This window comes from Megascapheus bottae, chromosome 10 (genome assembly GCF_031878675.1).
Source record: "Megascapheus bottae isolate mThoBot1 chromosome 10, mThoBot2.hap1, whole genome shotgun sequence".
NCBI classification, from domain to species: Eukaryota; Metazoa; Chordata; class Mammalia; order Rodentia; family Geomyidae; genus Megascapheus; species Megascapheus bottae.
In genome coordinates this window covers 24,530,181-24,554,930 of record NC_143518.1, presented here as the reverse complement: position 1 = coordinate 24,554,930, position 24,750 = coordinate 24,530,181, and the positions used below count along the sequence as shown (strand labels likewise).

General features: G+C 35.1%; 1 protein-coding gene across 1 annotated transcript in view; it reads right to left on the bottom strand.

Annotated features, from left to right (window-relative positions):
- The window catches only part of Cop1 (COP1 E3 ubiquitin ligase), a 95,486-nt gene that overhangs the window by 36,593 nt on the left and 34,143 nt on the right, over positions 1-24,750 (bottom strand). Inside the window, exons 7-11 of the mRNA XM_090340379.1 lie at positions 20,934-20,993; positions 19,632-19,708; positions 16,812-16,869; positions 7,803-7,917; positions 1,207-1,342 (exon numbers count right to left, since the gene is read on the bottom strand). Of these exons, the coding sequence (XP_090196505.1) occupies positions 1,207-1,342; positions 7,803-7,917; positions 16,812-16,869; positions 19,632-19,708; positions 20,934-20,993 (446 nt within the window). The remainder of the gene's footprint in view (positions 1-1,206; positions 1,343-7,802; positions 7,918-16,811; positions 16,870-19,631; positions 19,709-20,933; positions 20,994-24,750) is intronic.

The following is a 24,750-nucleotide window of genomic DNA, read 5'->3' as shown; positions in this document are numbered from 1 at the left end:
CTTGCAAGATAAACCAATTAAGAATACTTCTAATTGAAAAATTTCAATTGAATATTAACCTCACTTTGTCTAAAATTCAATTTAGGACTTCTAAGTATAGTAGGCTTTAGCTTGAACCTACAGCTCAAGAAATTAAATCTCTCAAAAAACAAATCCTCAAAGCTCTACACTTCAAGAGAAATTTCTCTAAAGAGGAAATAAAAATGGTCAATAGACACAAGGATAAGTGCTCAGCATTTCTGGCCATAAAAGAAATGCAAATCAAACCAACTTTGAGATTTTACCTCATTCAAATTAGAATGGCCATTATCAAGAAATCTAGTAACAACAGATGTTGGTGGGGATGTAGGCAGAAGAGATCACTACTGCACTGTTGGTAGGAATATAAACTTGTTCAACCACTCTGGAAAGCAGTGTAGAGGTACCTCAAAAGACTAAACATAGAGCTCAGCTCCCCTATGACCCAGCAATCCCACTCCTGGGCATTTACCCAAATATCAAGAAATAAGGGCACACTAAGCCTACCAGCACAAATATGTTCATTACAGCATTATTCATGATATGATATAAAACCAACCCAGAAGCCCTCAGTAAATGAATGGATCAAGAAGATGTGGTGTATTTACACCATGGAATTCTATGCTGCCACCAGAAAGAACAGCACTGCTCCACTGTAAGAAAGTGGAAAGTCTTGGGAAAAATCATATTAAGTGAAGTAAGCCAGACAGACCCAAAGGAACATAGGCTTCATGGTGTCTCTAATTTGTAACAATCAGTATATATCAAGGATTCTACTAACAGAGGCCAAATAGGATGAGGCTAAGTATATGAACTTTAGGATATTGAAACAAGAGGCTTATCTTTGTGATTGTTGTTCTCAATGTACCATGTGAAGCTATTTCTTTTCTTTTCCCCTTATGGTTTATCTCATGTTCTTACTGTAACTGAATATGGTACCCGGTATATTGTATAAGTTATTTATTTACTGAAAAAGGAAGGCAAGAGAAAAACAAGATGAGTGGGAGGAGATGAGGGGAGGGAAAGTGGGAGAAGAGAAAAACATGGGAAAGTGTAACAATGTTCAAGAAGTAATGAATCCACTACCTGATGAATCCACTACCTGATGAATTTAACTGTAATCCCTGTAAACATCACTCCAACAATAAATTTAAAAAAAAAAACAACTGAAGAGTACTTTATACTTACCTAGAAACGATGCTGGAACCATTATAGAGATCACTAGCATATGACAAAGTGGCCAAAGGTCGTACTGAATTATAACGTGTAAACTTAGACAGGCATTCCTGAAATTCATCCAACTGACTTGCAGTTCGACTGTCATCTGTATTAAATAATCGAAATAAATGAACAGTACTACAATATAAACAAAGAACATTTTCCACAGGCTAAATATGTTCTAAATTTTAAAAGTCATTTAAAAATATTTTGTACAATGTTCCAGTTAGGTTATCTTTTGACTTAAATGAAAAAATGTCAGTGAGTCTTTGAAAGATACTATTAAAGACTCTTTATTTTTTCAGCAAAAAATTTAACAAAAATAAAATTTCCCTCAAAAATGATTAAGTAACCATTAGTTAAGGTGTTACTATAGTAGCTAATGGTAAAGCAAAATCAATGATCACTTATTAAAATAAAAATCTCACATCAGGGGCCAAAAACGTAGTCTAGTGGTAGAGTGCTTACCTAGCATGCATGAAGCCCTGGGCTTGATTCTTTGGTACCACATACTCAAAAAAGGTGGAAAAGGCACTGTGGTTCAAGTGACAGAGTGCTAGACTTGAGCAAAATATGTGTCCAACAACAGTGCCCAGGCCCTGAGGTCAAGCTCCAGGATTGGCAAAAAACAAAAAACAACCCATCACATCAACAGGGAGGCTTGAAAAAGGTACTCTGAACAAGCATTGCTATAAAAACATTTTTTCAAAGACTTCATAGTTATTTATGATCAAAATGAAGTTTGTAACACTTTATAGTTAAAAGTTTTAAAAAACAAAAAGTATGTTTCTAGTAGCTTACATTTATCCCAAAGTACAAAAGACAATTTTCACTCAAAAATGTTAGGATACGAAAGAAATTCCATTCAATGGGATATCATATAAGCACAGTAAAGTTAAATCATACGAGACTGAAATAATAAAATCAGCCCCAAACTGGCAACTTACCTATTCTCTTATAGAAAGGCAAACTCACAGTGAAAGCAAACAAACTAAAAACTCTGTGTTTCACAACTCCAAAGAATGAAAATAGTGTGCATTTTGTCCTCTTAAGAGAAAATCTGAAACAGATTTTCATAACTTCTTTATTCTATTCTCGTGTGCATACACACAGACATTTCAATGTAAACGTTCATGACTGCTTAATACAAAGGAAGGAACTGATATGGAAATCAATATCTTTAAGAAAATTTATTGACACCAGAAGAGATTTAACATTAGAATAAAACTAATAGCATTTAAAGGAACTCTCCCCTGTATTTTACAAATTTAAAAAGTGAAAACACTAAGTCAACAAACTCATCTAACAACAGACATCAAAAAGAACACATTTAGTAGTACTTTCATTCTAAAAAAAGCAGAAGGAATATTGTAATTAACATGTGAAATATTGTAATTAACAATGATATTGAGATAAAGTTCCTCCTCTATAAAAATTATTCTCAGCAAACTCTACAATTTAATAAATAAAACATAGGCTACTGAAAAAATATTAACTCTATCATGGAGTGATTGAAATGTAATAGTAAATTTCTTTTCTAATAGGTAATTCTAATATAGTAAGTTCTTTAATGTAATTAATATTGAGAATAAAATTGTTCATTTTGTTTGTTTGGCCTGTTTGTGGGGCTTGAACTCAGGGTCTTACATATTTGCATAGCTTTTTCACTCAATACTGGCACTCTCTACAACTTGAATCACTTCTCCACTTTCAGCTTTTTGCTGGTTAACTGGAGATAAGAGTCTCATAAATGTGTTTGATAGGCTGGTTTTGAGCTAGGATCCTGCAGATGTCAGCCTTCTGAATAGCTACAATTATAAGCATGAACCACAAGAGCACTGTTTAAAAGCTGTTTTAATGTTACTCTATTCTTTTATATTTTGAAATTAATTCTTCAGTATGCAATCATGAGTATTCAACAATGTGTATTTAATAACCTTTTAATAGAGTAAAATAGACTTCCAGTTAAATTCCAGCTCACTCAATGGAAACTATTTAAAAAATCATAAAAAGAAACATTTCAGTACTTGGAAATCTAACAATTGGTCTTCATTTATCTGGTTATGAAAATATAGAATTTGGGCTGGGAGTTTGGCCTAGTGGTAGAGTACTTGCCTAGCATGCACAAAGACCTGGGTTTAATTTCTCGGTATAACAAATATAAGAAAAAAAAAAAAAAAGAAGAAAAAAAAAGTCCAGAAGTGGTGCTGTGGCTCAAGTGGTAGAGTGCTAGCTTTGAGGAAAAAGCCCAAGGACATCGGGCCGGGAGTTTGGCCTAGTGGTAGAGTGCTTGCCTAGCATGCACAAAGACCCGGGTTCGATTCCTCGGTATCACATACATAGAAAAAAGCTGGAAGTGGTGCTGAGGCTCAAGTGGTAGAGTGCTAGCTTTGAGGAAAAAGCCCAAGGACATCGGGCCGGGAGTTTGGCCTAGTGGTAGAGTGCTTGCCTAGCATGCACAAAGACCCGGGTTCGATTCCTCGGTATCACATACATAGAAAAAAGCTGGAAGTGGTGCTGAGGCTCAAGTGGTAGAGTGCTAGCTTTGAGGAAAAAGCCCAAGGACATCGGGCCGGGAGTTTGGCCTAGTGGTAGAGTGCTTGCCTAGCATGCACAAAGACCCGGGTTCGATTCCTCGGTATCACATACATAGAAAAAAGCCGGAAGTGGTGCTGAGGCTCAAGTGGTAGAGCTCTAGCCTTGAGAAAGTCCAAGGACAGTGCTCAGGCCCTGAGCTCAAGCCCAGGACTGGCAAAAAAAAAAAAAAAAAAGCCCAAGGACAATGCTCAGGCCTTGAGTTCAAGTCCCAGGACTGGCAGCAAAAAAAGAAAAAAAAAAAAAAGAATTTGCTTAGTACTTTTATGACTAGCAGCAACATATGATACAATGAAATATCACCTCTCTTAGTTATAGATTAATTCGTATAAGTATTTTCAATGTTTCTTTTCTTTCTCTAATGGTTTATAATTTACACTATTTTTCAATTACAATTAAGAGTCTAAGGCACTGATGTCTTTAAAATTTATCGTTTTCATAACAAAATAATTGAGGGTAAGAACAGATGGATTCATCTTGGAAATATACAAAGAATAATTATCTTACATTCTCATAAATGTTCAAGTTAAAATTTGTCTTTACTATCAAAAGAACTAAAATGTACTTGATATGCAGAAATACTGTTATATAAAATTCCTAAAACTTAGAAATGATATGTACTAACTCCAAAACAATCGTAACTACATGAAGAAAAAAGCTATCTAATTTGCCTTTTTTGTTTTGTTTTGTTTTCTGTTAGTCATGGGACTTCACTCTGGGCCAGGGCACTGTCCCTGAGCTCTTCAGCTCTAGGCTACCATCTTACTCCTTGAGCCACAGCCCCACTTCTGGTTTTCTAGTGATTAACTGAAAACAACAGTCTCACAGTCCTTAGGCCAGGGCTAGCTTTGAACCGTGATCCTCCGATCACAGCTTCCTCGGTAACTAGGGTTACAGGCATTCTAATTTGCCTCTTTAACTTAACAATTCTGTCCTCCTGTACAACTATACTAAAAAAAATTGTCTGGTAAACACCATTAGTACTCCATAGCATACCTATGTTACTAAGCAACTTAAAGATGATCAATATTAGTAGTAATAATATAGCTTAAACTCTTTTCTATATTTACAAAATATTTAATATTTTAGTGAAGCTTTCTAGGAAAGATTTTAATGACAAATATTTTTTTAAAAATTGGCCTGTTTGATTTCAACATCATCACACCAACTGAAAATCTAAAATATGCTGGCCCTGGTGGCCAGTATTGGTTGTGTAATTACACACACACACACACACACACACACACACACACCCCAGAGTCAAAAGGACTCGGTCAGAGTACAAGGTCTGGACTACCAAAAGCTTAGCCACTTTTATTGTAGTCTATATTTAGACTATCATAGTGAGTAAGGTACTCAACTCTAGACCAGTAAACACCAACTTGCCATGCATAAAAACTATCTGCAATTAATCTAAATCATGCTTAGTAAAAAAAAATTGGGGGCTCCATTTTTTTCATCCAGAAAGAATGCTAAGTGAATTATTTTCCTACATCAGTTCTATGGCAAGTTGTCCAAAGCACGTAAGCAACTGGTACATGTGTTTATATTAGTATTATTAAATATAAGCATGTTCAGACAAATAAAACCAAGGACAAAGTTTTTAAAAACTAATAAGCTACCAGAAACTTCTCCTTGGCGAATGCATTTTTTTTTAAAGTACTACAATTGATTGTAACTTGCAATATACAAGGTATGCCAAGCACTGCACTACATATACACTGTTTACAAGTTATTTTGTATGGTGTCAATTTTGTTTTAACTCATATCATGGCAGAAAAAAAATTCCTCATTAAAAAAAAAACAAACACCAAAAAAAAACAAAACAAAAACCCCTTCTAGGTATGGAGGTGGTGCTATGGCTCAAGGGGTAGGGCAGTAGCCTTGAGCTGAAGAGCTCAGGGACAGTGCCCAGGCCGAGAGTCCAAGCTCCACAACTGAAAAAACAAACAACAAAAAAATCAAACAAGCAAAAAAAAAAAAAAACCCTCACAGGTTTAGTTCTGATTTAAGAGCTGTTAGAATGGCTAAGTAACAGAGAACAAGGAGCTTTATTACTTCCCTAAAGCATTAAAAACATTTCTACCTCGGGCATTCTCTTTGCTTCCTGGCCACCAAGATGTTGGTTGCCCTGCTACTATCCAAGTTCTCTCTGCCACGACAGCCTGAAACTTTTGGTACTAGGCCACATATTGAAAATGGCAGTATTACAAAATGGAAGAAAGGTAGATTCCTGTAGTATTGCTTAGAGAAAAGTCACCCAACTACTAATTCATACCTTGTATAACTTATCAGGATGAAACTAAAACAAGATACTAAAACAAGGGGGGTATACCAAAGCTTGCAGAATGATTTGCCCTAAATCTGAACACAGGCTACTGGTTCTAAGACCAGTGTTCTTAAGACACTGAGACTTGGCAAGATAAATAGAACACGTCCACTGTTCTTAGAAACAAGTAAGTAATCAAGTAATCACAAATATGCCACATTTCACCAGGAAGTTCTATAGCCAAATGACATTTATTTACTTATTTATTTTTGCCAGTCCTGGGCTTGACCACTGTCCTTGGACTTTCTCAAGGCTAGAGCTCTACCACTTGAGCCTCAGCACCACTTCCGGCTTTTTGCTACGTATGTGGGGTACCAAGGAATCGAACCCGAGTCTTTGTGCATGCTAGGCAAGCACTCTACCACTCGGCCAAACTCCCGGCCCCCGCCAAATGACATTTAAACTAAAGCTGGAGACATTGAGGCAGACAAGAGAGATTTTGGTCAGGCTTCACATCTGTAGATTTGGGACCAAGAGTAGGCAGGTTATGTCTAATTTTCAGGAGAAACTACTATCTTGTCATACACAAAGTCTACACAAACCTAATGTTTCTTGACTACTGAAATAAAAACTGAACCTTTTATCAGAAAAAGAATATCCTACACTATGACATGCATGCTTGTCCCGTATGTTATTTTATCTACTTTGCTATTTTGATAGGTTTCTTTCTTTTCTTTCTTTTTATTTTGTGGGTCATGGGGCTTGATCTTGGCCTGGGCGCTGTCCTTGAGCTCTTCAGCTCAAGGCTACCACCCTACCCCTGGGCCTGGGCATTGTTCCTGAGCTCTTCAGCTCAAGGCTACCGCTCTACCCTTGAGCCAAGCTCCAATTCCCGTTTTCTAGGGGTTAATTGGAGATAAGAGTCTCTCAGGTTCTTTTCTGCCTGGGCTGGCTTTAAACCTTGATCCTCAGATCCCAGCCTCTTGAGCAGCTGAGATTACAGGTGTGAGCCACCGGTGTCCTGCAACAGGTTTCTTTTCTAATTAGCATTTTCAGTTAATTCATACTAATCTAGCCCAAACACAATTCCTCTCAAGTCCCTAGGTCATTCATGAAATCTAATTTCCACTTGGCCCAGTATTCTTCCCATTCTGAAATAGTTACATATTTATGTAACACATATCTGTTGTGCTTCCCCTACTATGTTTATGGCACTCTTGACAGTTAAGAACTCATTGTTCTATTTTATTGAGTTCTTTTACTTTTTCAGGATAGACTTTTGCCATGCAGTTCAAGTTGGTCTGAAACTCTTAATCCTTTACTTCTTCAAGTGCTATAATTACAAATGTGCACTATAGTACCTGGTTTATTTTTATTACATTTTCAGTGTAGAGAATATGCTTAACACTTAATAATGTTGAAAAGAGGAGGTAACTGAATAGAACATTTTTTGTCTAATTAAGCTTCATATAAACTTTATATAGTTCACTACATCAGCAAATTCTCAGAGAACCAAAAATGCTACAAAAAAAAAAAAAAACTCACTTTTGTAGATCTGTAAGAAGCATTCTAATAGAAAGCCAAAAACATCTACTTTGGTTCGCAAATAGGAGTTCACAGTAAATCCAATACTAAAACTTAAGATATATATTTGAAATATTACTGTGAGATAAAAAGTTTAAGAGAAATCCTGAACATGTACCTGAGATACGAGACATCCTTGTAGAAAAATAACACTGCTCTAAGTCTTCAAAATGAGCAGTGAGCCGTTTTCGTCTTGAGGCTAATGTGCTGTTATACCAAGGCTGTTTCTTTGTCTATGGTGATAAGAAAAGACACTTAACTCACAGAAAGTTATATTCTTCTTTTAATAGAATACCTAAAGGACTACAATATATTTCCCAAAATTGATCATAATAAACTTGATCACAAATGGTGAAAAGCTACAGACCCCAGGTCATATTTTTCCAGCAGGCAAAAATAGGAAACAAACTATTTCACAGAAGAAGTAAAGTATATTATTTGGATAAAAAGTGTGGATAAATTTCAATTATAACAACTAGAAGCAAAATAAGAGAGAACATACATTTTAAACCAGTAGTGGGGTAGTTAAGAGATATTTTTTTAACCAAGAAAAATGTAAAAAAATGAGAGAAACAGAGGTGTAAAAAGTGGTGAAATTATCAGTATTCATAACAAATGTAACTGGAGATACTTGCAAAACAGTAAAAGAACAAATTTCTAAACATATACCTATATGTTGTCTGACAAAACCCTGAAAACACAATAAAATTCAGAAATGTAAAAAAAAAAAAAAAAACCATTAACCATTGAAAGAGAAAATTTTTTAAAAAAGGTAGACCTAGTATGGTGGATCATACCTATAGTCCTACTAGGTAATCTGAAATTGGGAGATTGTTGTTCCAGGCCAGCCAATGCAAAAAGATTGTGAGAACTCATTTTAACAGAATAGGCTTAGTTTAGTGGTGCATGAGTGTCATCCCAGCTACGGCAAGAAACAAAGTGGAGGATCATTATCCAGAATGGCCAGGCAAAAAAATAAGATCCTCTCGGAAAACTAGAACAAAAAGGACTGCAGAGCTGGCCCACAGGTAGATCGCCTGCCTAGGAAGTATTAAGGCTCTGAGTTAAAACCCCACTGCCACTAAGGGAAAAAGAGAGAGGAAAAAAAGAGAGAAAAAAAGAAAGAGACTAGTCATGGTGACACCTGTAAAACATACACACACTTGGGAAACTGAGGTAGGAGGATCATAAGTTTGAGTTCAATGTGGGTTACTGGCAAGACTCCACATACCTATACATAAGAAAATCAAGAGGGAGAAAATAAGGGTGGGGGAAGCTGAAGGAGAGAAAGGAAGAGATGAAATAGAACATGAAAATACATGATAATAAGGATGGAAATAGTGCATAATGGAAATAAGTGTACTTGATAAGTTTAATGGAAGTTGGTCTGTTTATAATAAAACAGCCTCAGAAACATAAAGCAGAAATTCTCAAACTGAAATGTACCCCAATACAGTAAGAGATGAATTTCACCAATTTTATCAACTATCAAATATGGCAGTAATGAAGCTGAACACTGATGCAGACTCCTGCACTACCCTTGTCTCACACAACATCAGGTGAAGTGTGATTTATTTCATTACCATAGTTTTGGTTATCAGCAATAGAGCCTTGAGAAAGCCCCTCGAGCCTGTACACTATGTAATATGTCAGAAATTGAACATGGGCAAACAATTTTGTGACAAGGCTAGCCTGAGGAAATAATGATATCTGTTCTAGAGATCAACACAAAAAAAAGCATCTCATGCCTGGGCGAGATTAGATACATAGCATTTTACTAGGAACCAATAACTGAGAAGGTGCCCACTCATCTGTGGTCAGTTATCTCCTATAAAAATCATCCCTAAATCAGTCAAATGTACTTGAGATATGAGTTCTCCATCTTCTTGGTTAGCCAGTTCTTTGGCCTGTTGTGCTGTAACTAACCAGACCTGTGTCTGGTAAGAGTAATAATAATAAACATTTAGTCAAATAAAAAGTACAATTCAATAAATGTATACAAAATGCCATAACTAAGGAAAAACTGTATTGCTCTTAAGCATATACATGGTATTTTAAAAAACTGACCAAATACTATTACTGGAAAATGTTTTTTTATCTTGAACAGAAGCAGGATTTCTTGTCATAAAAACAATAATTATACAAAAGGTATGAATTCTATGACATAGAAATTAAGACCTCTGGCCAGCAAAATCAACTAAGAAAAACTGACAAGCCAAATTGAAAATTTTTTGCAACAATTTGAAGATAAAATTAATTTGTATTTTAAAAAAAGCGATACTTAATGAAATAAGCTGGAAGTATGGCTCAATTTGCCTCACAAGTGTTAAGCCTCAAATTGAAACTCCAGTACTGCCAAAGTTGGATGGAGACTAAGACTTTGCTGGGTATATTCACGCCTATAATCCTGGCTAAAATAGGACAATGAGGCTTTGGGGACTCAAGTCCTACATAGCTATATCCAATTAGTAAAATACTAGACAGAAGGTATAGCTCAAGTTGCTGAGCATAAGTCATGAATAAGAAAACTAGGTGAAAACTTGCGTCTTTTGAGTTTTGTTACTAATAGTAAGTCCAATGCTAAGCTAACTGTAATAAAGAGACTTATAGTGAGGTAGATACTGGTCACCAAAAAGACCAACTGATAACAGGGTAGAAACTGCGCCACCAAGGTGAGGTCTGGAAATTCAGTTCTATTGCTCCTGAACAACTGGATGAACTTCTGGGTTGGTAAAGACACTGAGTTCTTGGGACTGTACAGATACCCAGAGAATACACAGAAGCTCTGAAAACAAACTACCTCCATACACTTGTGGTCACTCAAATGGTATTTTAAAGATTGTAGAATTTCCTGATGTGGAAAACACCTTATATACTTATATATAATGGTGTCAGGAGTAAGTGACTGCATAAAAGTATCTCAGTAGAAGAAAATTAAAAATCATGAGCCAATTTCCAGAATTCATTTGATAATAGACAAACACGGATTCCCTGACAAATGAAATTTACCAAATTTGCCACAAATTAAAACTGAAGGTGTGAATATCCCTTTATCTTTATAAAGAAAGGAAGTTTTACAAAGCTTTCCCACCAACAAAACTGCGTTACCAAATAGTTTTACCTGGGAATTCTACCAATATTTAAGGAAGAAATAACACTAATATTATATGAATTTCTTAGAGGAAGAAAAGGAGGTGAAAACACTTCCTGAGCTTTATCATACTGCCACTGATATTTTGAATGCAAGGCTAGTGACTCTTAATGGTTTGGTTCTTATTGGCTTTATTGGGCAGTAGAGCCTATGGATTATGGACATGAGGTAGTCCACTAGTAGCCCCTAAGTTTTCTGTGAGAGGATTTTTTTCCTTCACTCTCTTTGCCTTCCCACTAGAAATATGAATGTCTCCTTGTATATTAGCTTAGCCTATTCTCTACTAGGCCACACATAATATGTCCCTAAAAACAGTTCTTTTTAATCTTGGGATTTGAGCATATTTTTTTCTTCTTAAATTAACCATTTCCTTATAACACAATGTAAATTAATTCATTCTACACTGAACAAAGAAATATTGAAAAAAAACCAACAGAGTCTTCATAAACAGAAACACAACAAAAAACAGGCATATCAAAAATATCAAATCTAGCATTTTCATCTCTTTAACCATGTCTCCACTATATTTTTTTACCCTAATTGGAACTTTCACTAAGAATCAATATCAAAGGCTTTTGTTGCTGCTACATTTTGAAGTGACTATATGAAACTTATGAAATCTTTCAGGCTTATGAAATCTTTCCCAATTTGGACTTTTGTGGTACTCTGCTAAACGTAGGCTTTTCATTCGATTTCAAACTTACAGAATCTTTCTCATTTTGGACGTTTTACTAAATTACTTTCATAATTTCTTCACTTCTATTGCTACTTCTTTCATAAAGAAGTAAAACAAGAAGCTAAATTTTAACCAGTTTCCCACTTGAAATACCACATGATCACCCTCAGCCACAAGCTAAGTCCCAGGTTTGAACTTAGGGCCTGAGCACTGTCTTTGGGTTTTTCCAAGGCTAGCACTCTACCACTACAGCCACAGCACTACTTCTGGCATTTTCAATGCATGTGGTACTGCGGAATCGAACCTGGGTCTTTGTGCTAGGCAAGCATCTACCAAGAGGCCAAACTCCCAGCCGAACGCATTTTTTCCTTTTTTGCCTGTCCTGAGGCTTGAACTCAGGGCCTGAGCACTCTCCTTGGATTTCCAAGGCTAGAGCCCTACCACTTGAGCCACAGCACTACTTCTGGCTTTTTCTATATATGTGGTACTGAGGAATTGAATTCAGGTCTTTGTGCATGCTAGGCAAGCACTATACCACTGGGCTAAACTGACAGCTTAATTATACTTTGACTGGATTTTAATGATTTATTTTGATCCTTTTATTACAGCAATATATCCTAATAGCTAAATGAACAATTGCACACTTACAAAATTAACCTCTGAATCAAATATCTTATCAAAGAATGTTAAAGTCAGTTGGCCATATTCTCTGCACACTTTAACTAAATTAATAATCAGGATTATTTTTCTGGTCTGTCTGTAATTGTCTTTAATTGCTTTAATTTATTTTAATATTTATAAAAATAGCACACTTCTTTGAAACTATTTTATCAATACAAATCTTCACTATTAGTTTAACCTATTCTGTATCAGGAAAATAGCTAAGTTTATGTTGCATATGGGCTGTTTTATCAAACTACATTTAGCATTTTACAATACTATAGATCAGTAATGTGAAAGTTTACTTCACTTTTTACCATCTAAAATAGAAGGTAGTTAATGCTATGGATTTTAGTATAATTTTGGCTATTCTTTATTTTTATAGGTAATTTACATATATGAAATATATTTGGTATTCATTCCAATTCCAAGTTCCTGGCATACAGGCCTAAAAACAAAGCAAAACAAAAAAACCCAGCCAAGTGCAGATTGCTTACACCTGTAATCCTAGCTACTCAGGAGGCTAAGATTTGAGGATCTTGGTTTGCAGTCATCTCAGGCAGAAAAATCTTCCAGAGACACTTATCTCCAATTAACCACTCAAAAACCTGAAGTGGAGGGGCTGGGAGTTTGGCCTAGTGGTAGAGTGCTTGCCTAGCATGCACGAAGACCCGGGTTCAATTCCTCGGTACCACATATATAGAAAAAATCCGGAAGTGGTGCTGAGGCTCAAGTGGTAGATCTCTAGTCTTGAGACAGTCCAAGGACAGGGCTCATGCCCTGAGCTCCAGCCCAGGACTGGCGAAAAAAGAACACAAACCTGAAGTGGAACTATGGCTGAAAGTAGTAGAGCACTAATCTTAAGCAAAAAGAGCTCAATGACAACGCATCAGGCTTTGAGTCCAAGTCTCACAACCGACAAAAAACAAAAACAAAGAACAAAAAAAATCCACCCTACTGAAAAAGACAAACGAACTCCATGAATGGATGAATGGATACATGGGGACACACACACACACGCACACACGGAAGCACGCACAGGATCTCACTATTTAGCCTAGGACAGCTCATCCTCTGGTCTCTGCCTAATATGTGCCAGATACAAGCAGGTGCTAAGTGCCTAAATTCCATTATTTGAGTTTTGACTTTGAATAAATTATAGGTTAACCAAACGAATACAGGATGCCAAAATAGGTAGCCAGAGGAATGAAGCCAATGAGAAGAGGGCAGATTCTGGAAAGAGGAAGGCTGGGGAAATATAATCATATTATTCAATGTACATATGTGAAAATGGAACCAATAGCGTGACAGAATGAGTAGATGAGAGGGTGACATGGATCAAGATGCCCTGTATTCATAATGTGAAACTCCTTTGTACAGATATTCCTTTTTTGCATTATCTGTATCTGGAACTATTCATTCTTACAAAGCTATTCAGTTATGTCTTTCAAATTTGACTGGAAGTCTGTAGGAGGGGATACTGTCTGTTTTTGTTATATGTATCCTCAAAGCCGATCTTCATAAATATCAGATACTCAAAATAGTTTTAATGATTGAATATTTAGAAGCGCAGCAATAATTGGCTTAAAATCTCACCTTCTTCCTCTTACTAGCTATGTTTCAACTTGACCTTTAACTTTTATTTTAATAAAACATTAAGAGGATATTTCTGAAAATCACATTAGTTAACACTAGTGAAGTACAATAAATATTACCTTATTATTTTCTTATATGTGAGTATGCATATTTCTTTTGTTTCGTTTTGTGATCAAGATCAAGGTCTTGTGTTTGCTAGGTAAACTGATCACTTGAACCACACCTCCAGACTTTCTGCTGCTAGAACTGCCTTTGAACTATGATCCTCTCATCTCAGTCTTCTGAAATGCTAGGATACAGACATAAAACATTGGCACCTGGCTCCTTTTTTGGTTTCTAAGTTTTCACTTTATATAAATTCCAATTATTTTATAACACAATATAAGGTACAGTCCATCCTCCATAAAAGCTGGATCTGTAACTATAGATAGAAAACTTGTATACCGAGCAAGTATAAACTTATTACTTAGATGTTACACCCTAACAAATTTTTACATACCACTTAAAATGCACTAGAAATCCAAAGTAAGTGTGCAAGGGAAAAGGTGCAGATAACTGTAAGTTACATAAAGGACTTAACTATCAACAGATTTTTTTTTTTCTATTAAGTTTGAGGGATTGGAAGTCAGAGACAGGATTCTATAATTTAGCTTCTTGCACACAAGGCTACTGCTCTATCACCTGAGCCACACCACAATTTTCTGGCCTTTTGGTGGTTAATTGAAGATGAGAGTCTCACAGACTTTCGTGCTTGGCTGGCTTTCAACCACAATCCTGATCTCAGCTTTCTCAATAGGTAGGATTACAGGTATGAGGCATTGGCACCCTTCTACAGACTTACTTATTGTAGTCAGAAAGGAGTGTCCAGGAAAGCCCTGCTGAATCTGAGGAACTGCTCTATTGATACATTTGGGGAATACACCTTTTATTAATGTGAAAACAATGTGTCTGTCACATTTTATAATAGAACTCTGTTGGCATAGTTCAGGTTTTATTTTCACTTTAGCTTTAGTATACACTTGCCAGACTTAGCTTCAGCCATTATGTATTTCGATTTTTTTCTTCATCAACTTATTTTAGATGTCTCAGAAATAGACCATAGCTAGAAATGAATGGTAACATAATCAGTGCCACGTATGCTTAATTCCATTCCACAGAAGCATGAGTAGAATTTATTTCTCCAACAACAGTTCTGTCCTCTTTCATATATATAGTAAGGCTGCATTCTCCTAGGAGATACAGACTAGACTAACTAGATGCTAATTAGACTAACATTCTTTAAGCAGACAATTATTCTGCACTCAGTGACACACAGAAGAAGCAGCTATATAGGAATACCATAGCAGTCTACTGGTAGGGTTAAACTAAAGAAATTAAAGGAATTATGCTCTTGCTTAGCTTTTACACTCAAAGGTAATGCTCCAACACCTGAGCCACATCCTCAGTTCCAATCAGTGAGATTTCTTATGGATGAAAAAAATGAAGATATTAACATGCTGCATCAATATACTCTCAAACCAAAAGTTTCCTTCAGTACTTATTAGTAAAAGCTACTATAAAATATTTTTTTTAAGTACTAAAACTCCCCTGATCTGCTACAGGAATATTTCCTAATGAATTTTAAGTCAAAATATTTAAGCATAGTACTCTAGAGAGTGTTACACTTTTACCCTGTTGGTCAGCTGAACCCGGGGGAAGTATGTCTTGCTGACACTGCACCACAGCTCAGGAGAATACTGTACTACACTACATATATCTAGGAAAAATACCAAAATTATACCTAAGAAAAGACAAAAAACTGAAAATGATTAAGTTTATTCACCATTTTTACTGTTTTTTTTTTCAGATTTACTTTTAAATAGTCCAAAACAATGCTACAAAAATTATAAAAATAGACATGTTTTGCTCCTTTATTTAGAACTTCCCAATATCAAGCCAAACACCAAAACTGACAGTTTTTTTTTTAATTAGTGCCCATTGCGTAGAAAAACAGCATAGTATAGATATGCAAGAAGTATCTCAAACTGTGTACCAGTGGCTCACTCCTATAATCTTTGCTACTCATGGTGGCTGAGATCTGAGGATGCCAGTTCACATCCAGCCCTAGCAGCAAGTTTATGATGCTTACCTCCAAATAACCACCAAAAAGACAAAAATGGAACTGGATTAAAGTGGTAGAATACCCGCCCTGAAAGAAAAAGCTAATGTACATTGCCCAGCCCCAAGTTCAAGCTCTAGTAGTAGTGCATACGTGCACATGTACACAGCGCACACACGAAGAGGTATCACAGGAAGAGTATGTGAAAATAAAGGATAGGCTTTCCTCTGGATTAAATAGTTATATGAGTTTAATCCATGACCAAAGTACCCAAAATCTTATGTAGAAGTACAGGAGGGCTGGTGATGTCCCCAACATTGTACAGTATTAAAAACCAGTAGTAAAAAATCATAATAATAAAACTAATAACAGGACAGGAAAATACAGCAAGGCTGAAATTATAACAGGAAAAGAAGCAGTAATATATTAGTCAGGACTTGCATGGGTTTGAAATGTTTGTACAGTCACTTTGGTTTTTTCATGTGCCTAAACAAGTTCACTGAGTAATCTTGGTTTTGCTTCACTTCATCAATGATAGATGGTCTTGCCTAATGATTCTGTTGTGAGATTACATTTAAAGAACTCCAAGGCTGGAGGGCACTCGTGGCTCATGCTTGTCTTCCTAGCTACTCAGCGAGATATGAGGCTCATTGTTCAAAGTCAGTCTGGATAGGGAAATCCATGAGACTTTTATCTACAATAAATTTCCAAAACACCAGAAATGGAACTGTTACTCAAATAGTAAAGCACTAGCCTTGAGTACAAAAGCTCTGTCCTAGGCCCTTAGTTCAAGCACACACACACACACACACACACACACACACACACACACACACACACACTTACTTCAAGGCTTGTGATAAATGCTGATTTATTTTAATTACTGATTTACAACTTAAGTGATTATACTCATGATACAACTAAAACCTTTAAATATATTATTTACCTGAGAACTGCCACTGAAACCTGGAGGTTGGCTGTATTCTGTAGAATCAATTATACTACTGAAAAATGAAGGAAAAATTCAACAGTATTAGACTGAGTAACAAATGCCAGGGTACAAAGAACAGAAATCCTTAGAGAGACATATGACAATGAAAATGAATAAATCATTTATTTTTTTCATATATTTTTATTATAATTAATAGAAAGGTTACATTATATTCACCAGATAGAAGGTGCATTACTTCACATACATTGATACCCTTTCTCCACACCTGCCCCTCATCTTGTTTTCCCCTTCCCTATTCGATTTCAAATAACCAAATAAGCATATATACAATAATGAATAATCATTTATTACTGAAATGATGGCAATGTGCAAATTTTCACCTCTCTTTATGCATTCACTGAAGTACTTAATTATCTAAGAGTTCATGTCAGAAAGGGAAAACTAGGATTAAAGATACCTATTTCCCATATACCAAGTCATTAGAAATGTTTTAAACAAAGTAAAATACAGAAGAAAATCAGGTGAATTACACAGCTAAGTAAAAAATCAATTCTCCACAATATGGGAAAAATATTAAAACTTTTCAGGAATGTTCTCTTCTTCCACTTTTCCACATACTGAACCAAACTTGACCCATAACTCTTTTAAAGTTAATCTTGTATGCTAGTTGGGGTTCCTGATAATCCAAATTATCCTAAAGTGATTTTGTCAAAAAAAAAAATCTTTATTGAACCATTGCCCTAAATGTAATATTAAAAAAAAAAAAAAAAAAAAAAACCAAAAAACAAAGTAGGGCCGGGAGTTTGGCCCAGTGGTAGAGTGCTTGCCTAGCATGCACGAAGACCCAGGTTCGATTCCTCGGTACCACATACGTAGCAAAAAGCCAGAAGTGGTGCTGTGGCTCAAGTGGAAGAGTGCTAGCCTTGAGAAAATCCAGGGACAGTGTTCAAGCCCTGAGCCCAAGCCCAGGACTGGAAAAAAAAAAAAAAAAAACAAAGTGAAGTTCTTACTTCAAACATTTCAAACATGAACACTCAAAATTCAAAATGCTGGCAGATTATGCCTATAATCCTAACTATTCAAAAGTCTGAAGTCTGTGTACTGTAGTTCTAAGTATACAACAATCTATGTTCAATTCAGCAAAAAAAAAAGCTATAAAGAGATGTGGACCTAGTGACATAATGAGCAGAAAATGCAAGTGAAAATGTGAGACACTCAACTCAAGCAAAAAGTAATAATCTAAAAAATAATTAAAAAAATAAAATTGCACATAATTCATGACACAGAGTTTGTCTCAGAGGAATGGTATTAATTTACTATATTGGATAAACACCTAAATGAAGCTAAGAATTATTTTAAAATTGGGGGTGAGGGAAATGGGGACCAAGACATGAGAAAGGGTATCAATGTATGTGAAGTAATGCACCTTCTATCTGGTGAATATAATGTACCCCTTCTATTAATTATAATAAAAATATATGAAAAAAAGAATTATTTTAAAATCTAGATATTTTAGAATTCAGGTTCTTGGAGAGAATACAGAAGGGGAAACTTAACTTTGTGACAGGGAATTATAAAAAACAAATACCATGGCTGGGAGTTTAGCCTAGTGGTAGAGTGCTTGCCTAGCTTGCACGAAGACCCGGGTTTGATTCCTCAGTACCATATACATAGAAAAAAAAAAAATAGCCAGAAATGGTACTGTGGGCTCAGCTCAAGTGTTAAAGCTCTAGCTTTGAGAAAGCCCAAGGACAGTGACCAGGCCCTGAGTTCAATGCCCAGGACTGGCAGAAAAAAAAAGAAAACACCCAAACACACACACACACACGCACACGCGCGCGCACACACACACACACACACACACACACACACACACACACACACACACACACACACACACACACACACACACACACACACACACACACACACACACACACCATCTTAACTGAATGAATAGTTAAGAATTAAGACAGGAGGATTTCAAGTTTGAGGTCAGACTAGACAACTTAGTAAGATTTCCATCTCAGAAAACAAAACGAATGAGAGGTATAAAGAAGGGACATCTGTGGTGGCACAGGTCAGTAACTGGGAGGCTGAGATCAGAGGCTCATAAATTCAAATCCAGTTTGGGCTACATAGAAAGTTTAAGGTCAACTGGGCACTGCCTCTGAGCCTTTTTTGCTCAAGGCTATTGGTCTACCACTTTGAATCACAGCTCTTTCTACTTTTTTTTTTTTAGGTAGTAAATTGGTAATGGGTTCATAGCCTTTCCTTCTGGATCTGGCTTCAAACCAGGATCCTAAGATATCAGTCTTCTAAGTAAGTAGGATTGTAGGCACAAGCCACCAGCACTTGGCTTAAAAAAAGCTCCAAGTTCTTTAAAATCATATTTTCCCCTAATTTTAACATTTCATGTTTACAAGTTCAGGTTTAGAATGCCATCTAATTCATAAGACATAAAAAATTCACGCAATTGGGAGGGAAATGGGGACAAAAACATGAGAAGAGTGTATTAATGTGTGAGAAGTAATGCACCTTCTATCTGGCAAATATAATTGTAACCCCTCAATTACAATTTAAAAAAGGAAAAAAATTCATCCAATTTAATCCAATAATGAACTGAAAATACCAACTATTCTTAGAATGAAAATAAATATATAGGCCATAAAAATCTAATTTTTAAGATCATAACCCCAAGTAATTTCTCAAGTGTTCATATGCTACACTGAAAAGGGTCTGAAGGGCTAGTATCATATGTGCACCTCTTTATAACTTAAATCCTAGATAATCACTACAGTGTAACTTTTTTACCTGTGTGATGGAGAAGGGGCTTCACACTGAGGCACTGTGCTATCTTCACTGACAGGAGAGTATAAGCCGCTCATTTCCTGAAATAAAGAATTTTTTGAGTTACAGTTGAAATTCCAAAGAGAAGCTCCACAAATAAATACATTATACTCCTTCCTAATCCCCAGTATTCCTAGTTCTATTCTTCACACTGAAAATTTCTCAAAGATTCCTTTCCATAAGTACAAAGGAAAAACTGCGATTTTAGGAGACAAGACTTTGATAGTAAAGAATGATAAGGAACTACAAATTCTAGTAAATATTGTATACCACAAATTAAGTCACCAAATACAGAAAAAGTAAATGTTCTTGGAAAGCTCTATATTATACCACATGAGTTATGAGCTAGATACTCATTTATCCCAAGCTCTTATACAAGGATAATATTAGCCTCTTTTTGAGGCTAATAATTTTTAAGGGTGCTACATTTTTATCACTGGATAAACAGCAAAACACTAAAGATAAATAATTAGGTATAATTATTTCTAGCTAACCTAACCTTGGTTCAATTATATAGCCAAGTAACAACATAAATATAGTAAGTTAAGGCAGACACATGTATAACAATTTATAGCAGCCTACAAAATATTATACCATTATATAATTTAACACGAAATATCAGTCAGTTAAAAAAAAAAACCTGTAATTTGCTGTCAGATGCCAATAGCAACAGGCTGCTGGGCTCACCTGATAGAAAGCAAGCCTTCAGCAAAAAAGCTCAGGGAACAGCACCCAGAACCTGAGTTCAAGCCTCAGGTCCCACACAAAACAAAATGAAATAGATTTTAACATGTGAATAATTATATACACACTGAATTTAAATTTAGCTACAAGCAGTAGCTTCATCTAGCAATAAGTTATAAATTCTTATAATACTGATAATGTATTATCATAAATCTTTTAACCTCAGTGCACACAACAGACATGTAAAACTATTTTACTTAAAAAATGTAGTAATAAATCATTTCAGTGCTAAGGGTAAAATATTTTGTGGGAGTTCATTTAAGTTAACATAATACAAAAAATTAAGTAATTCTTCAATTTAATCAAGAATTATGGTAATAAAATAGCACAAAAACAAATAGAAATTACATTTTATCCACAAAAAATAGAGAATCTTTGTTTTCAAAAAAATGTATCATCAATTAAAATCAACAGTACTTTATAACTGAGACCAATCTCATAAATCTAATGCAGCAACTTAAAGGTAACATTTTCATGACAATAAAAAATTATCAGAGATATGAGAAATTCTTGATTGCTTACTTCCACTCTTTTAATATCCTCTTCCAAAACACTTAGTTCCTTCTGGATCTGTTCCAGCTGCTGTAGATTGAAGAAAGAGAGAAAATTTTCTAAACCAAACAAGTGGAATTTCCATGTTCATAAAGGAACTCCACATTTGGGAAATCATTTTAAACACTGGACACTAATGTTAAGTTTGGTGAACAAGAACACACATTAAAAGAAAAAATCAGCTGTAAGTTCCAATGTTAAAAGGCAAATATAGATTTATATTTATACTTATATTTTAATACAGTAATAAACTTCATAATTAAAACAAAAAATTACAGTGACTTAAAATATAAGATATACAAAGAACGTTCACATTACCTCATTTAGTAATTTAAAATAAAAATTTAAAAATTTGTCATGAAAGCTGTAAACCCCCTTCTTTATGAACAACAATCTTACTATGTAATAACACCACCCCAAAGGCAATTCATATATTAGCATCCTAACAGAAACTTTTCATGGATTTTTAACACATACTTAAGATATTCTGTCACTGTCATTCCTATTGTATCTCAACCATATTCTATGTCATTGAAATATTCACATTTTCACAACATCCAAAAATATATTTAAATATTCCTGAAAAGAGACTTATTTGTAAAAACATAAATAATTTTAGAACATATGAATGTTTGGTATTTTGTCATGTCGATTTTATTAAAGGATTACTTCTGTATTTTCTGGGGGGTTAGGGGTGGGAAGCTGAACTAGGGTTTGAACTCAGGATCTTATGCTTAATAGGCAGGTACTCTACAGCTGAGTCACACATCCTCCAGCCTTTTACTGCACGGGTTGTTTTTGGGACAGGGATTTATCTCCTATCTGAGTGCATGCCTAGACCACAATTAACATATTTTAGGCATTTCCATATTGAAGTATTTACATTTCAAGATTCTGAAGGAAACTAATTAAGGATGCAATGCAACACATTATAATGTTGCTAAACTGAACACAGAAGTAGGACAGCTAGATAAAAGTAGTAGAAAAAATGACTGAATTTACTATGTAAACAACTTTAATCTAAAATAACAGACCAAAAATGATAGATATACAGAAAAAAAGCCCATGAAGATTAACTGATGTTTATGAATGAAAATCAATCAGAAACTGAGAAAGAATGATAAAACCCTGAACATAATCTGTCTTCACATGGAGTTTGGAGACACACAGACACACAGACACACACACACACACACAGACACACACACACACACACACACACACACACACACACAAAATGGAGAAGAAAATAAATTCTAGGATTCTAGGATCTCAATAGCAAGAGCTCACCAGTGGAATAAAAGTCAAAAAACTTCATAAAAACATTTTAAACGTAAAGAACATTCTCATAACACTTTATAATGAAAATTAAAAAATAAGTCAGGCACTTGTGACTCATGCCTGTAATCCTAGCTACTCAGGAGACTGAGATCTGAGGACTGAGGTTCGAAGCCAATTAACTACACAGAAACTATGGTTCAAGTGGTAGAGCACTATCGTTAAGCTGAAGAGCTCAGGGACAGTGCCCAGGTCCAGAGTTCAAGCCTTGCAACCAAAAACCAAAAAACCCTCAAAATTAAAAAGAATTTGAAGTAAAGCACTCAACCAAAGTATACTACAGCAAGTCAAATATTTTTTTCCATATCACAATAAAGACAACTCATATTTAATAAGAAATGGCAGATTTGCTTTAAAGACTTCACTGAACTTGCCTCAGAAATCTTTAAATGAATAACAAGCAAAACCAAACATAAATAAATGAATAAACAGAAGCAATGGGAAGAAAAGTAATACGGCTTATTTAAAAGTAAATGAAAATGTATGTCAGTATCAGCAAAATGTAATATTACACCTAGTGGAAGTACTTAAAAACCTAATCAAAGATAGGTACTTAAAAAAGAATAGCTTAATCAAAATGATATTCTGAATTTGGTGTGAAACAAACAAAAACACCCAGAACAACCACAACAGAGGGAAGAAATAAAATGGCAGGCTTAAGTTTAATATTTATATCAAGGGCAAGGGACACAAAAGGCTGAGACTAACGAAATAATATTCCCTAACTACATACTGTTAATGATAAACTCTTCTCAAATGATTCAGAATCTGATACAAGAAGAAGACAAAGACTCAATAGAGATGTAGAAAATTCTCAGCCTACATTTAACCACTTTGTACGGTACCATGCAATTGTAGAAGATATACTTTTCAAGCACAAATACTTCAAAATCTAACCAACTACCATTTGATACAGAAAATACTGTATCTGACAAAACAAAATTAAGAGTATTTTCTGATTGTAACGCCATTAATGTCAAAAGGTATGTCAAGAAAATCCTCACGTTCAAGTAATAAGATTACTTCTATATAATACACAAGCCTAAGAAAAACCTACAATAATGGGAAGGAGGAAAGAGGCACTATATCCCAATATGCAATATGACAAAAGGAATGTACATAATTATATGAAAATCCAAATAATGAGAAATAACAACAAAATTAAGTTCAATTAAAGAGAAAATAAACAATATAAATTTAAAAAATGGAAAACAAATACAAAACAGGACTAAGCAAAAAGATAAAACTCAGAAAACTGACATATCCCTGGTAAGAACTGATCAAGAGAAAACACATAAAACAATATTGGAAATAAAAGACATAACTAGAAATCCTGGGGACAAAACACTTAAGATTCCATTAAGATAAATCTTGTGCCTGTAAATTTTATAATGTTGCTGAAAGACAATTTCTTTAAAAATAAAAATTGATAGCAAACACAACCTTGAATAAGCACGTAACTATTTAACTGAATCTGTATTCTAGAACTTTCTACAAAGAAACCACATGTCCAGATGTCTTTTCCAACGAGATCTTCACAGATTTGACAAACATACTAATTCGAAGCTAGAGTCTTCCAAAAATAGAAGAAAAGGATTCATTTCCCAATTCACTTGAGAAAATCAGTCATCTTTATGGTAAAATGGAATAAGACTAGTATTACAAAAAAAAATCATTTCACAGTCTTACTCGTGAACATAAATGCAAAATGCTAAAAATATTAATAATCCAAACCACACTGAAAAGAATACATATGCATATGTATGCCTGATTTACACAAAGGGATAAAATAGAGGGACTAATCCAGGCAGGAATACCTAATACAGCTAATGCAGGAGATATGAAATTAGGGATATAAGACAATCAGGATGTCTGGTCATTTTTTTTTTTTTGGCCAGTCCTGGGGCTTGAACTCAGGGCTTGGTACTATCCTTGGACACTTTTTGCTGAAGGCTAGTGCTCTGCCACTTGAGCCACAGCACCACTTCTGGCTTTTTCTGAGTAGGTGGTACCAAGGAAGTTTTGCGCATGAGAGTAAAGCATACTACCACTAGGCTACACTCCTGGCCCAATGTCTGGTCATTTTAAGTACAGAAGTGATTATAATTAACTTTCTAATGTTAAACCAATGTAATTATAATTATTCACATTAACAAAATTAAAAAAAAAACATGATTGTCATGTATATAAAAAAAAAATTTGGAGAATACTCAACCCCCCTAAGTAATGAAAGAAAACTCTCTTAGTAAACTGGGAATAAAAATAGAAACTTATTTCCGTGAATGATTTTAAAAAAATAGCTAAAAAAAAAAAAAAACCTACAGAAAACATCATACCTAATGGTGACACGTCGAATGCTTTCACTTTGAGATCAGCATCAAGACTAGGATGCCCAGCTATCACCACTTCTATTCATCATTGTACCGGATGTCCTAGCCAGCAGAGTAAG